The 16,316-nt window shown below is 33.9% G+C and overlaps 1 protein-coding gene across 1 annotated transcript in view; it reads left to right on the forward strand.

Moving 5' to 3' along the window:
• Positions 1-16,316, forward strand: part of LOC145260630 (calcium/calmodulin-dependent protein kinase type 1-like) — a 275,431-nt gene that overhangs the window by 234,322 nt on the left and 24,793 nt on the right. Inside the window, exons 5-8 of the mRNA XM_080118951.1 lie at positions 2,532-2,655; positions 9,967-10,042; positions 11,828-11,940; positions 15,991-16,069. Of these exons, the coding sequence (XP_079975077.1) occupies positions 2,532-2,655; positions 9,967-10,042; positions 11,828-11,940; positions 15,991-16,069 (392 nt within the window). The remainder of the gene's footprint in view (positions 1-2,531; positions 2,656-9,966; positions 10,043-11,827; positions 11,941-15,990; positions 16,070-16,316) is intronic.

Here is a 16,316-nt window from a genome sequence, read left to right on the forward strand (position 1 = left end):
AGAGTATTCCAGAATTTCAGATTTCAGCATATGGGAGATATAATTGAAGAATAATGGGAAAAAAATGCAAAAGATGTGAAATTCAAAGAAACTTCAATAAACCCTAACCCCTAACGTCTAACCCCTAACAAAGTCAATTAAAATAAAAATTCACCAAAAAGCACAAAAGATGAAAAGAAAAATGATGAAGCAGCAAAAATGGAAAAAACTGTCAGAGGTATACTGAAAACTTTTCAAGAAAAAAAACAAAAGGTAAATGTGTGTAGGTTTCTGAATTTTTTAGATGACGATTGATCATTTGGATTATTCAGACTACTGTTCTCATCTTGAGTGCTATTTGCACAACATTTTCGCTAAAAGAGGTTCCGTTTTAACAACTTCTGTATCCGACCTTTACTCCTGATCTGAAATGGAAGACTCACATCAAATCTGTTGCCAAGGTCGGCGGAAAAAAATGCTTGCATCATTCTCCTGCTCCTGAAAGTATCTGACTCCCAACACAATCCTCTACCTGTATAAGAGCTAGACGTGTCCTAAAATGGAGTACTGTTGCTCTTGAATTGGAAGGCATGTTTAATTTCAGAAGAGTTTCCGATGGGTAGCTATGGATATGATAAATTTTCAGTAGGTAGCTGTTTTGTACAGGTTCTAGACTATAACTTTGCAGGCAAAAGCTCCTTCTCATGTTGACACGAAAAAATTACGTACTTAAATGCTAAAAGATTAATTTTTTTATGGAGCAATTCTGGTTTCTGAATTGTTGATAGCAGTACGTAGTTCAATTTGATTTGTCAGTTCCTATTGGCAGCGTTTATAAAGAGAATCTCACAACATTCAGGGATCATACCCCATTGCATATCAAAAATATTGCAACAATTGCCATATTTGGGTGGGAGCCGCTTGAAGCATCATTTCCTGCCTTGACAAAGTTCAAAACCAGCTTCAAAACCAAGTAGGGGTTGCCCTTTTCTCTTTTGTACAATCTGTTTCCCACAGAAGAGACATTGCAAACCTGTCTCTACTCTATCGTTATTTTCATGACAAGTGCTCATCTGAGCGTCAATCTATGCCCCCCCCTCCCTGCCAAACTTTCACAACAAACACTCGTCTAACTACAACCACTATCAACAATTTTCTTCACTCTCTATCTAAATCTATTTCTATTTAGTTCTGCCGAAATCTAAACGTAAATTCCATGAAGAGAGCTTCTTTCCTAGAACTGCTCGCCTGTGGTACTCTGTTCTGCTGGCCTGCTTTCCAGCTGACTACAACATGATCGTCTTCAAGTTCAGTGTAAACAAGTTCTTGTTGAGCCTCTCTCCTAAATAATTCATTTCTACCCCATTTTCACCACAAACTATTAATATGCTGTTGTCTCAGTGACTACTGTACACTCATTAACGTTTTTTCCTCAAGTGGCTTTTTGGCCTTGATAGGTGGTGACTTCGATGCAAAAAAAATAAATGTAACATTCAATCTTTTTCAAGTGTCGAAATTAAGGAATCTGCATGGAATTTTGAATTGAACTATATTCAATTCTCAGTGCAGATGATACTAAGAATATAATGGCAAATTATTTAAGATTTTTACCTGACCATGACTGACGGAACGAGAGCATGCTACTCCCATAGATTAAATAAAAGGTTGTGTTTGAAATTCCGTGCAGATTTCTGAACACAACAAGATATACCTGAAAAAGATCGAAGGTTACATTGGCCAAAGCAAGATGAGAACAGTAATCCGAATGATCCAAATGTGTATCGGGTTGATTCAGATTGCAGAAAGCAGAAGTGACCTCAATGAAAGTTGCATCTCTTCCAAACCCTAACCCTAAACCTTGGCTTAGTGGGCGATGCCCTTTTCTCTTCCCTGCAACCTCTCTCCCACAGAAGATACATTGCGAGCCTGTCTTTGTTTATCCTTATTTCCATGGCAAGTGATCGTCCGAGCTCCAATCTCTGGTCCTCCCTCGCCAATCTTTCACAAAAAACACCCATCTAGCTGAAACCAAGCAATTTTTCCCCGTTCTTTATCTGTGCTTAAATCAAAATGTAGATTCCATGAACAAAGCTTCTTTCTTAGAAGTGCACACCTGTGGAATTCTCTTCCGTTTGCCTGTTTCCCACCTGGCTACAACTTGGATGTCTTCAAGTCTAACATAAACAAATTCCTGATAAACCGCCCCCCCCCTTAAGTAAGACACTTTATCATTACTAATGATTACTACGATATTATCCCATTGGTTATTATACACGCAATAACCCTTATTCCCAAGTAGCTTCCAGGCCTTGATAAGTGGTGACCTCCATGTAAAACAAAAACAAACAAAAAAACCTAACCTCAACAAAGTCAACTAAGATAACAATTCACAAACTATCATAAAAGATGAAAAGGAAAACGATGAAGCAGCAAACTACCAGACTACTAGCTAGACTAGCCGAAGAATTTTCAAGAAAAAAAAAATGAAAGGTCAACAATGTGAACTAAAATTGAATCTTTTCAACAAACGTAATTTTGTTTTGTTTTTCCAGCCTGAAAATCTCCTGTATTATAGTTCTTCTGAAGATTCAAAAATTATGATTAGTGACTTTGGTTTGTCAAAGACGGAAGAATCTGGAATAATGGCAACGGCATGCGGAACCCCAGGTTATGTAGGTGAGCAACTTGGAAGCAATTTTTTTTTTCTTCATTTTGAATGTCTGCTTTCAAACTGTTTCTCGCTATCCTCCTCTCTTAGTCATGCAATCTCCCCCTCTCCATCCATCCATCCATTTTCGGAGAGTTGAAAGTGGAGTATGGGTTTTCTTTCGACAGCCTCAAAACTCTCATTTCTCTTATTTTGTCTATGGCAATTTCCATAAAATAAAAATCTTCCTCTCTCTTTCCATCTATATCTCTCTTTCTCTATCTACCTCTCTGTATTTCTCTATACATCATGCATATATATATATATATATATATATATATATATATATATAAAATTTTAAAAAATTGCAATTCACAATTACAATTTTCTTTACCATATTCCCTCTGCTTCACTTTTTTGTTATCGAGTAAGATCTTTGACTTACTTGCAGTTTCATCAAATACTTTTGTATGCAAAATCCGCTCCCACATTTTGCTAATTCCCACCCTCTGATGAGAAGGAAAGTATTTCTTCGAAACTCTGCGGATTAAGGACTATCTATTTATTAAGTGTTTCCTTTTCAGATTAAATATGTTTAACTCGTTTTCAAAGTGTTTTTAACATGTTTTATTAACTATTTGCTCTTATATATATATATATATATATATATATATATATATATATATATATATATATATATATATAAAGAACAAGTAGTTAATAAAACATGTTAAAAAATACTTTGAAAAAGAGTTAAAAACATATTTAATTTTAAAGAGGAAGCACAAAATAAATGGATAGTCCTTAATCTGCAAAATTTCGAAGAAATACTTTCCTTTTCATCAGAGGGTGGGAATTAGCAAAATGCGAGATTCAGATTTTACTTGCAAAAGTATTTGATGAAACTACAAGTAAGTCATAGATCTTACTTGGTAAAAAATAGTGAAGCAGAGGAAATAGGGAGAAGAAAAAGGTGATTTCACATGAATGGATGGTTTGGTGAAGGGGAAAATATCCAATAACAGTAAAATCCAAAAAAGTTGATTAAATTTCCATTTCCACAAGTAAAATCCAAAGGAATCGCGTTAATGGAAGATGGTTCAAAGTAATCCAAAAGGCAGAATTCCATGTTGTTAAAAAACACTTGGAAACAAAGTTAAAAACATATTTAATTTTAAAAAGGAAGCACAAAATAAGTGGATAATCCTAAATCCATGGAATTTCGAAGAAATACTTTCCTTCTCATCAGAGGGTAGGATTTAGCAAAATGTGGGATCGGATTTTGCTGGCAAAAGTATTTGATGAAACTACAAGTAAGTCAAAGATCTTACTTGGTAACAAAAAGTGAAGCAGAGGGAATATATATATATATATATATATATATATATATATATATATATGTATACTTAATTTACTCATATAAAATTAATATACGAAAGTATAGATTTATGCGTAAACTTTAAGTATTTACTGCAAAAGTGCTCAATACGTAGGTAGAACTAGTTAGTAATTTATAAAATATATATGGCGATAAAGCTACACTGAATATTCCGCGTTTCATCCACTCTAGGACTCTTCAGGCTTATGCGCGAATTCTGTGGTATAAAAACGATAAACAACCACAGAATTCGCGCATAAGCCTGAAGAGTCCTAGAGTGGATGAAACGCGGAATATTCAGTGTAGCTTAATCGCCATATATATTTTATAAATTACTATATATATATATATATATATATATATATATATATATATATATATATATATATATATATATATATATATACACACACATTGGTTTTTCATGTTTTCCAGTCTATCAAACTATCACAAAAGACTGTCTGTCTTTAATTACATTTTCACATGAAGAAAAGAAATAAGCGTAATTACAATCTTTATATACAGACAAAGAGAAGTAGCTCTAAGTTATGCAAAAAGCTTATATCATTGAAAAATAACATATCATCAAAGCAGACAACAAGGGAGTTAAATATTTATACAGTCAAAGGGGCACAACTCCTACAACCTTCACAGCATTGAAACCTATATCTACATTGATAATTGCAATTATTCATTAGGGGTATGGGATATATATATATGCTCTTTATACCTAGGTATTTCAAAGCCTAATACTTCTCATCAGAAGAAGAGAGGAGGTGCTAGATAACATATTAGAGATGTGGCATAAGGAGTAAGGAATATAGTAGAGAAAATACTTGTAATCACAATTTTTATATACAAAGGGAAGTTATGCAAAAAGCTTATATCATTGAAAAATAACATGTCATCAAAGCATAAAACAAGGGAGTTAAATGTTATAAAGATATAAAGAAAATAAAGAGAAAATAAGAGTAAATGGAACACGTACATCAAGTCTGTTGCCAAGGTCACTGGAAAGATGGTGGGATCCTTCTACCGCTCCAGAAGATATCTCACTACTGATGCAATTCTCTATCTATATAAAAGCCAAGTACGTCCAAGGATGGAATACTGCTGCCATATCTGGGCAGGAGCTGCTAAAAACAGCCTATCCTGCCTTGACAGAGTACAAAATAGACTTCGTGGCTTAGTGGGGGATGCCCTTTTCTCTTCCCTGCAACCTCTCTCCCTCAGAAGAGACGTTGCAAGCCTATCTTTGTTTTATAGTTATTTCCATGGCAGGTGCTCGTCTGAACTCCAATCTCTGGTCCCCCCTCGCCAATCTTTTACAAAAAACACCCATCTAGTTGAATCCACTGTCAAAAACTTTCCCCACTCTTCATCTATGCCTAAATCAAAACATAGATTCCATGAACAAAGCTTCTTTCTTAGAACTGCATGCCTGTGGAACTCTGTTCCGTCTGCCTGCTTCCCTCCTGACTACAACTTGGATGTCTTCAAGTCCAACGTAAACAAATTCCTGATGAACTTCTCCCTTAAGTAGACACTTTAAATATCCACACTGACGTACTGTACTTACAATAACCCTTATCCCTGAGTGGCTTCCGGGCCTTGATAAGTGGTGACCGCTTTGTAAAAAAAAAAAAAGAAAATAAAAGAAAAATAAAGAACTACATGTAATCACAATTTTTATATACAGACAAAGGGAAGTAACTCTAAGTTATGCAAAAAGCTTATATCATTGAAAAATAACATGTCATCAAAGCATAAAACAACGGAGTTAAATGTTGAGGATATACAGAAAATAAAGAGAAAAGAAGAGTGAAGCATAAAGAACTACATGTAATCACAATTTTTATATACAGACAGGAAAGTAGCTCTAAGTTATGCAAAAAGCTTATATCATTGAAAAATAACATGTCATCAAAGCATAAAACAACGGAGTTAAATGTTGAGGATATACAGAAAATAAAGAGAAAATAAGAGTAAAGCATAAAGAATTACATGTAATCACGATCTTTATATACAGACAAAGTAGCAAATAAAGTCTGACAGAAAGGCAAGCCAATACGGTTGAGGTCAGCACAGATGCAGGGGTTGCTGGGAAGGTGTTGTAGTGCTTCACCATCTGCCTAATTAAAGTGTTCCTGTAGACACGGTCCCTAATAGTAACCCCTTACATCCAAATGGCTTCATGCCTTCTTTGGAGTTAATAAGTGTAAAACTGCAACAAAAAAGAAAACTGGTTTTCATCAAACAGAAATGGAATCATGTTATCTTTTCTAGGACGACAATTTTATCATTCCACCATGTACTTTAATGTAGACTTCACCATGTACTTTAATATAAACCCGTAAGTCAAGCACACAGTGTAGTAACGGTTATAACGAGCAAAGTAAATCAACCAAAGAAGAGAACATTGTCACAATGGGCAACTTAAATCTGTGAATGATGCAGAAACTGTAGCAGCCGAAACTTGCTACAATCACAGGCAGGAGCTAATTCTTGCAGCTCGAGATTTGAAATCCATTTTCTTCCTGGTTTTCCAATCAAAAGCCAGCTCTAAATCACGTGACCGAGTTTATAAAAGGTAAAACCGAGAATGCTCTCCTCCTTACTCCTCTTTCCTCCTGGCCCTGCCGGGAAGCAGACTTTACCTGAACTTTTGGCCCTAGGCTAACGTGAGTATAACAAGCTAACATGGTTCTCTTCTAAGTCCCACTTATTTCCATATGCGGAACCCACACAAACTTTATTTATCATGCTACAGAACTGCTCTTGTCGATACACCAACACCCACACAAACTTTCTTTATCATGCTACAGAACTGCTCTTGTCAATACACCAACACCCACACAAGCTTTGTTTATCATGCTACAGAACTGCTCTCGTCGATACACCAACACCCACACAAACTTTGTTTATCATGCTACAGAACTGCTCTCGTCGATACACCAACACCCACACAAACTTTATTTATCATGCTACAGAACTGCTCTTGTCAATACACCAACACCCACACAAGCTTTGTTTATCATGCTACAGAACTGCTCTCGTCGATACACCAACACCCACACAAACTTTGTTTATCATGCTACAGAACTGCTCTCGTCGATACACCAACACCCACACAAACTTTATTTATCATGCTACAGAACTGCTCTTGTCAATACACCAACACCCACACAAGCTTTGTTTATCATGCTACAGAACTGCTCTCGTCGATACACCAACACCCACACAAACTTTGTTTATCATGCTATAGAACTGCACTCATCGATACACCAACACCCACACAAACTTTGTTTATCATGCTACAGAACTGCTCTCGTCGATACACCAACACCCACACAAACTTTGTTTATCATGCTATAGAACTGCACTCATCGATACACCAACACCCACACAAACTTTGTTTATCATGCTACAGAACTGCTCTCGTCGATACACCAACACCCACACAAACTTTGTTTATCATGCTACAGAACTGCTCTCGTCGATACACCAACACCCACACAAACTTTATTTATCATGCTACAGAACTGCTCTCGTCGATACACCAACACCCACACAAGCTTTGTTTATCATGCTACAGAACTGCTCTCGTCGATACACCAACACCCACACAAACTTTGTTTATCATGCTATAGAACTGCACTCATCGATACACCAACACCCACACAAACTTTGTTTATCATGCTACAGAACTGCGCTTGTCGATACACCAACACCCACACAAACTTTATTTATCATGCTACAGAACTGCTCTCGTCGATACACCAACACCCACACAAACTTTATTTATCATGCTATAGAACTGCTCTCGTCGATACACCAACACCCACACAAACTTTATTTATCATGCTACAGAACTGCTCTTGTCGATACACCAACACCCACACAAACTTTATTTATCATGCTACAGAACTGCTCTCGTCGATACACCAACACCCACACAAACTTTATTTATCATGCTATAGAACTGCTCTCGTCGATACACCAACACCCACACAAACTTTATTTATCATGCTATAGAACTGCTCTCGTCGATACACCAACACCCACACAAACTTTGTTTATCATGCTACAGAACTGCTCTCGTCGATACACCAACACCCACACAAACTTTATTTATCATGCTACAGAACTGCGCTTGTCGATACACCAACACCCACACAAACTTTGTTTATCATGCTACAGAACTGCTCTCGTCGATACACCAACACCCACACAAACTTTGTTTATCATGCTACAGAACTGCGCTTGTCGATACACCAACACCCACACAAACTTTATTTATCATGCTACAGAACTGCTCTCGTCGATACACCAACACCCACACAAACTTTGTTTATCATGCTACAGAACTGCGCATGTCGATACACCAACACCCACACAAACTTTATTTATCATGCTACAGAACTGCTCTCGTCGATACACCAACACCCACACAAACTTTGTTTATCATGCTACAGAACTGCGCTTGTCGATACACCAACACCCACACAAACTTTATTTATCATGCTACAGAACTGCTCTCGTCGATACACCAACACCCACACAAACTTTATTTATCATGCTACAGAACTGCTCTCGTCGATACACCAACACCCACACAAACTTTGTTTATCATGCTACAGAACTGCGCTTGTCGATACACCAACACCCACACAAACTTTGTTTATCATGCTACAGAACTGCGCTTGTCGATACACCAACACCCACACAAACTTTGTTTATCATGCTACAGAACTGCTCTCGTCGATACACCAACACCCACACAAACTTTGTTTATCATGCTACAGAACTGCGCTTGTCGATACACCAACACCCACACAAACTTTATTTATCATGCTACAGAACTGCTCTCGTCGATACACCAACACCCACACAAACTTTGTTTATCATGCTACAGAACTGCGCTTGTCGATACACCAACACCCACACAAACTTTGTTTATCATGCTACAGAACTGCTCTCGTCGATACACCAACACCCACACAAACTTTGTTTATCATGCTACAGAACTGCTCTCGTCGATACACCAACACCCACACAAACTTTGTTTATCATGCTACAGAACTGCGCTTGTCGATACACCAACACCCACACAAACTTTGTTTATCATGCTACAGAACTGCTCTCGTCGATACACCAACACCCACACAAACTTTGTTTATCATGCTACAGAACTGCGCTTGTCGATACACCAACACCCACACAAACTTTGTTTATCATGCTACAGAACTGCGCTTGTCGATACACCAACACCCACACAAACTTTATTTATCATGCTACAGAACTGCTCTCGGCGATACACCAACACCCACACAAACTTTGTTTATCATGCTACAGAGCTGCTCTCGGCGATACACCAACACCCACACACATCCACTACAACACATAAATGCACTGAAGACTTTGCTCTTTCTTTCTCCTTTAACCGGCCTCCTTTGTCCCGATGATTGCTGGCTGCAGGCATGTGTAGACTTAACTGTTCTCTCTTCAACAAGCTGGCAATATATTAAATCTATTTTTACACAAGAACACTTCCACCTACTAACCCGTTTCTCTCTTGTACACGCTACTAACGAAGATGACAAATAAAGTTGTTTATTAAATGTTAAAAAGAGATCTCCTTTCATTGTCTTCATGATAACCTAACGCATTTAAACTGAACTATTCTCTCCATCAACCAGCCGGCAATATATTAAATCCATCTTTACACAAGAACACTTCAACCTACTAACCCGTTTCTCTCTTCTACTAACGAAGATGACAAAGTTGTTTATTAAAAGTTAAAATGAGATTGTCCTTCTATTAATAACTAAACAATGCATCAAAATATTCATAAGAACAGAAATATAAACAACTCGACTCCACACTGTTTTTTAAACTGTAATTAAATTTGTATATCTTTTATCCTTTATATTTTTTTTATTCTATTTCTTGTTGATTTCAGCTCCAGAGGTGTTAGCCCAACAGCCCTACGGAAAAGAAGTAGATTGTTGGTCCATAGGAGTCATAGCTTATATATTGTAAGTTTATAACTTTCTTATTTTTTTTATTCTTCGAACCGTGATTCATAATCCATATAATAAAAGCACCTCATTTTTTTCCATCTCAATTCAGTTACCATTCAACTATAAACACAGGTGCTATATATAATTCCAATATGGTAGCACATCTTGCCATTAGCTGAGGCATGTTTCCAGGAATTATTAGTCAATTTCATTCGATTTTAGAATTTCCTACATTAATTCCAACCTACCTGATTTTCACAAAAACATTCATACTTAAGGAATATGCTTATAAAAGAAAATCTACGACCACTTTCCTATCAAACACAGGGAATTCTCCTTCATTGCACACATTTTACACCTCACATCATTAGTTTTTCCTGCTTTTATTCCGTGATATTACCTATCACACAATATGACTTCCCTCTGTGAATACTGATCGCGCCTTTCAGCTTGGAAACTGTTTTTTCACCATATGATTGGTTGTCATTCATCTGATTCCATGAATATTTGAATACAGTTGCCGAACAGTAAACAATACTTGAATACAATTGCTGAATAGTAAACAATATTCAAATACCATTGCTGAACACTAGAAAATACTTCAATACAATTGCCGAATAGTAAACAATATTCAAATATAATTATTGAATACGAAAAATGCTTCAATACAATTGTTGAACGCTAAAAAATGCTTCAATACAATTGCTAAGCACTAATAAATACTTCAATACAATTGCTGAATAGTAAACAATATTCAAATACAATTGTTGAATACTAAAAATGCTTCAATAAAATTGCTGAATGCTAAACAATGCTCGAATACAATTGCTGAACACTGAACAATATTTCAATACAATTGCTGAATAGTAACCAAAACTCGAATACAATTGCCGAACACTAAAAAATACTTCAATACAATTGCCGAACACTAAACAATGCTTCAATACAATTGCCGAATAGTAAACAATATTCGAATACAATTGTGGAATACTAAAAATGCTTCAATACAATTGCCAAACACTAAACAATGCTTCAATAAAATTGCTGAACACTAAGCAACGCTCGAATACAATCGCTGAATACTAAAAATATTTCAATACAATTGGCGAATAGTAAACAATACTCGAATATAATTGCTGAACACTAAAAAATACTTCAAGACAATTGCCGAACACTAAACAATGCTTCAATACAACTGCTTAACACTAAAAAATGCTTCAATACCATTGCTGAATAGTAAACAATACTCGAATACAATTGCTGAACACTAAAAAATACTTCAATACAATTCCTGGAGGTGACTGGTTCTCAGTAGACAGTTTTTGAGTTGTGAGGCAAGGGTTGCGCAATCTCCAACCACACCTCTCCTTAATCAGCACTGTTTGAGTCCAGTGGCAAGGAGAAGTCCAGGATGACTGGAAACAATGCCTAGATAAGCGGAGAGCACATACAGCACCTGGAAATCCCAAATAGTCACCCATTCAGTACTGACCAGGTTCAACATTGCTTAACTTTGGTGATCCAGTGGGAACCAGTGTGTCAGTGTGATTATGCTGTACATTTGCAATGTAGTGCTTCACCGTCCGCCTAATTAAAGTGTTCCTGTAAGCATGGTCTCTAATAGTAACCCCTTACATGTAAATGGTTTCATACCTTTTTTGAAGTGAATAAGAGCAAAGCAAAAGTTTTTAATTCATATTTTTACTGTTGAGCTTTGGTGGAGGTATACCTTCTGCCAAGTGCCATTTTAGTTATTTTATTGCTTGATATTTTTCTTTTTTTTTTTTTTTTTGTTTCCAGGTTATGCGGGTACCCACCATTTTATGATGAACACGATGCGGAATTATTTAAACAGATCCTCAGGGCTGAATATGAATTTGATGCTCCCTATTGGGACGAGATTTCAGAATCAGGTTAGCAAAGATTTATATACTAGCAGGCCACCTGGCATTGCCTGGTCATAAAATACACATAAATATTATATTTTAATTAATGCAGAAACTGGGAGATACACATGCAAGTATTTTTTTTTTCAAACTGTTCACTTGTTATTAGTAAAAAAATAAAAAAAAAAATACTCAAGCTGAGATCAAAGCCTAAAGATAGTGAGCCAAGTACGATAGCCATTAGACCAGATTGACATGATCTTTACAAAGTGTTTTCAAACATACTTATTCTTAGAAAAGAAGTTTTGTTTCACGGCTGTGCATGCGCATTCATGAAACAGCTGACAAACAGATAAAAATGCGATGACTCCCAAGTACCAATTTTTCAATTGTGACCCCCTTAGCAGCCCTTTTTTTCCAGATGAAAACAGATTAAAAAGTTTTCCACTTGTCTGAATATCCTATATACAGAATTTCAAGCCAGTAGATCCAAAATTCGTTGAATATATAGGTTGAAAATTGTCCTCTCACACGCACGCACACGCACACACACACACACACACACACACACAAAGATATATAGATTTATTCCATGGCTTCTGTTACTTCTTAGGAGATAACCAATACCCCCTGTACTGGTGTTTTCATATGTAATTGTGAAGCAAGTGTTGCACAATTACCTACCACACCACTCTTGAATCAACACTGCTTGATTCCAGTGACAGGGAGGAGTCCATGCTAAAATAAGCAGAGTAGGCATACAGCACATGGTATTTTCAAATGGTCACTCATTTTGGTACTGACCAGGCTCAGTTATGTGATCTAACGTGATCAGAATGCTGCTTACACTTGCTTTCAGTGGGAACTGTACAGTTTAATCTAACAAAATAAATATAAAAATAATAATGGATTTATTGTACAGTTTAATTTAACTAAAGAAATATAAAAATAATAATGGATTTATTGTACAGTTTAATTTAACTAAAGAAATATAAAAATAATAATGGATTTATTGTACAGTTTAATTTAACTAAATAAATATAAAAATAATAATGGATTTATTGTACAGTTTAATTTAACTAAATAAATATAAAAATAATAATGGATTTATTGTACAGTTTAATTTAACTAAATAAATATAAAAATAATAATGGATTCATTGTACAGTTTAATTTAACTAAATAAATATAAAAATAATAATGGATTTATTGTACAGTTTAATTTAACTAAATAAATATAAAAATAATAATGGATTTATTGTACAGTTTAATTTAACTAAATAAATATAAAATAATAATGGATTTATTGTACATTTTGATTTAACTAAATAAATATAAAAATAATAATGGATTCATTGTACAGTTTAATTTAACTAAATAAATATAAAAATAATAATTGATTTATTGTACAGTTTAATCTAACAAAATAAATATAAAAATAATAATTGATTTATTGTAGAGTTTAATTTAACTAAATAAATATAAAAATAATAATTGATTTATTGTACAGTTTAATTTAACTAAATAAATATAAAAATAATAATTGATTTATTGTACAGTTTAATTTAACTAAATAAATATAAAAATAATAATTGATTTATTGTACAGTTTAATTTAGCTAAATAAATATAAAAATAATAATGGATTCATTGTACAGTTCAATTTAACTAAATAAATATAAAAATAATAATGGATTTATTGTACATTTTGATTTAACTAAATAAATATAAAAATAATAATTGATTCATTGTACAGTTTAATTTAACTAAATAAATATAAAAATAATAATTGATTCATTGTACAGTTTAATTTAACTAAATAAATATAAATATAATAATTGATTTATTGTACAGTTTAATTTAACTAAATAAATATAAAAATAATAATTGATTCATTGTACAATTTAATTTAACTAAATAAATATAAAAATAATAATTGATTTATTGTACAGTTTAATTTAACTAAATAAATATAAAAATAATAATTGATAGACTTCGTAGCCTCGTAGGAGATGTCCTTTTCTCCTCCTTGCAACCTCTATCTCACAGAAGAGATGTTGCGAGTTTGTCTCTGATGTATCGTTATTTTCATGGAAAGTGTTCAACTGAGCTTCAATCTATGGTCCCCCCTCGCCAAACTTTCACAAGAAACACTCGTCTAGCTGTAAACACTATCAATAATTTCCCCCACTCTTTATCTGTGCCTAAACCTAAACGTAGATTCCATGAACAAAGCTTCTTTCTTAGAACTGCACGCCTGTGGAATTGTCTTCCGTTTTCCTGCTTTCCGGCTGACTACAATATGGTTGTGTTCAAGTCTAAAGTAAATAAGTTCTTGATGAGCCGTTCCATATAAGTTATTAAATTTATCAAATTTTCATTACTAATGATTACTATATTGACCAATTTCTACTGTACACTCTTTAACCCTTATCCTTGAGTGGCCTCTGGGCCTTGATAATGTGGTGACGCCTTTGTAAAAAAAAAAAAAAAAAAAAAAAAAATTGTACAATTTAATTTAACTAAATAAATATAAAAATAATAATTGATTTATTGTACAGTTTAATTTAACTAAATAAATATAAAAATAATAATGGATTCATTGTACAGTTTAATTTAACTAAATAAATATGAAAATAATAATGGATTTATTGTACAGTTTAATTTAACTAAATACATATAAAAATAATAATGGATTCATTGTACAGTTTAATTTAACTAAATAAATATAAAAATAATAATGGATTTATTGTACAATTTAATTTAACTAAATAAATATGAAAATAATAATTGATTCATTGTACAGTTTAATTTTAAAAAATAAATATGAAAATAATAATGGATTCATTGTATAGTTTAATTTAACTAAATAAATATGAAAATAATAATGGATTTATTGTACAGTTTAATTTAACTAAATAAATATAAAAATAATAATGGATTTTCTGTCTCAGTTCATACATTGGACGTTTTCTATGGTTACATAATGGATGGCTCTATGTTAGATATACAACATAATCAAGTTCACACACTGGTTCATATTATATAACCGAAGTTAAGTAGCAATGAGCTTGGTCTGTACTAAAATGGGCGACCATTTGGGAATGCCAGTGTTTGTGAATTAGCAAATCAGTCCCCCCCCCTTACACACACACACACACACATACACACACACACACACACTTCGCGTGTTGAGCTCGTTTATAAGGAAGATCATTGGCTCCCACTTATAGTAAATATATAGCTCTTTGTAAAAGATAGAGCACTAAATGTAGCTGAAAATGCAAACATAAAAATATTGTACATTTCTCGTAAATACAGCAGTGGTAACAAATTAAAATTAGATATCACATTATGTAATGTTTGATGGTTTTGCCAGTTTGCTATAATTTCACAAAGTTTCTTGTTAGTAGTTTTCATTGCAGTTATTTTCGACTAGCAGTTTGTTTCAGGTAGCAGTTATCGAGTACGTTCCCTGCTAATGGAATCAAATGTAGGTTCTTGTACTCTCCAGTGCAGACTCGGTACTGCAATAAATGTTCACAAATGGACGACCCATGGGTATCGAAGGGGTTATATGCCTCACATAGTCAGTCTCGCACTGGCCATTAAAGTGATAAACGATTATATTGTATTGATTGGAGGCAATACCATATTTCTGAAAGGAGGAAAAGTGCTTCTAGCCTTAAACTACATTCAAATTTTAGTTGCAAAATATATGTATATTTAGTTGCAATATTGTACATGTGTGTGTGTGTGTGTGTGTGTGTGTGTGTGTGTGTGTGTGTGTGTGTGTGTGTGTGTGTGTGTGTGTGTGTGTGTGTGAATGAATTTCTTTTTTTTCTTTATTATTTTATTTTTTAAGGAACTTCCAGTTTATGACTTCTGGGAAAAGTTGTAAAATATCTTTTGCTAATTTAACTTATATATATAATGTGTGTGTGTGTGTGACTATGAGTTCAAAGTAAAGCAAATGTTCTGCGTTTTTTTTTTTTTGTTTTTTGTTTTTTGTTTTTTTTGATTATCCTGATTTATTTATTTATTTTGTTAATTTCTTTTTAATTTGTTTCTTTAACAAGCCAAGGACTTCATCCGAAATTTAATGTGTAAGGATGCAAGTGTTCGTTTTTCATGCAAACAGTCTCTAAATCATCCCTGGTGAGTAATTTTTTTTTTTTTTTTTTTTTTTTCAAATTTCGATCAGAAATGAACTGAAATCGAATTTATTTTGCAAAAAAAATAAAAAATAATAATGATGATGATAATAATGTAAGAAGCCATGAAAAGAAGTGGAAGTTATGTTTGTGCAAACAAACAAACCAAACCAAACACCATCAATAAATATTTGAACATATAAACTACTAGAAACATAAACATCTTTTTCCAAATTTACTCAATTCGGCAG

Source organism: Euprymna scolopes, chromosome 36, assembly GCF_053919585.1.
Source record: "Euprymna scolopes isolate OS-2025 chromosome 36, ASM5391958v1, whole genome shotgun sequence".
Classification (NCBI taxonomy): Eukaryota; Metazoa; Mollusca; class Cephalopoda; order Sepiida; family Sepiolidae; genus Euprymna; species Euprymna scolopes.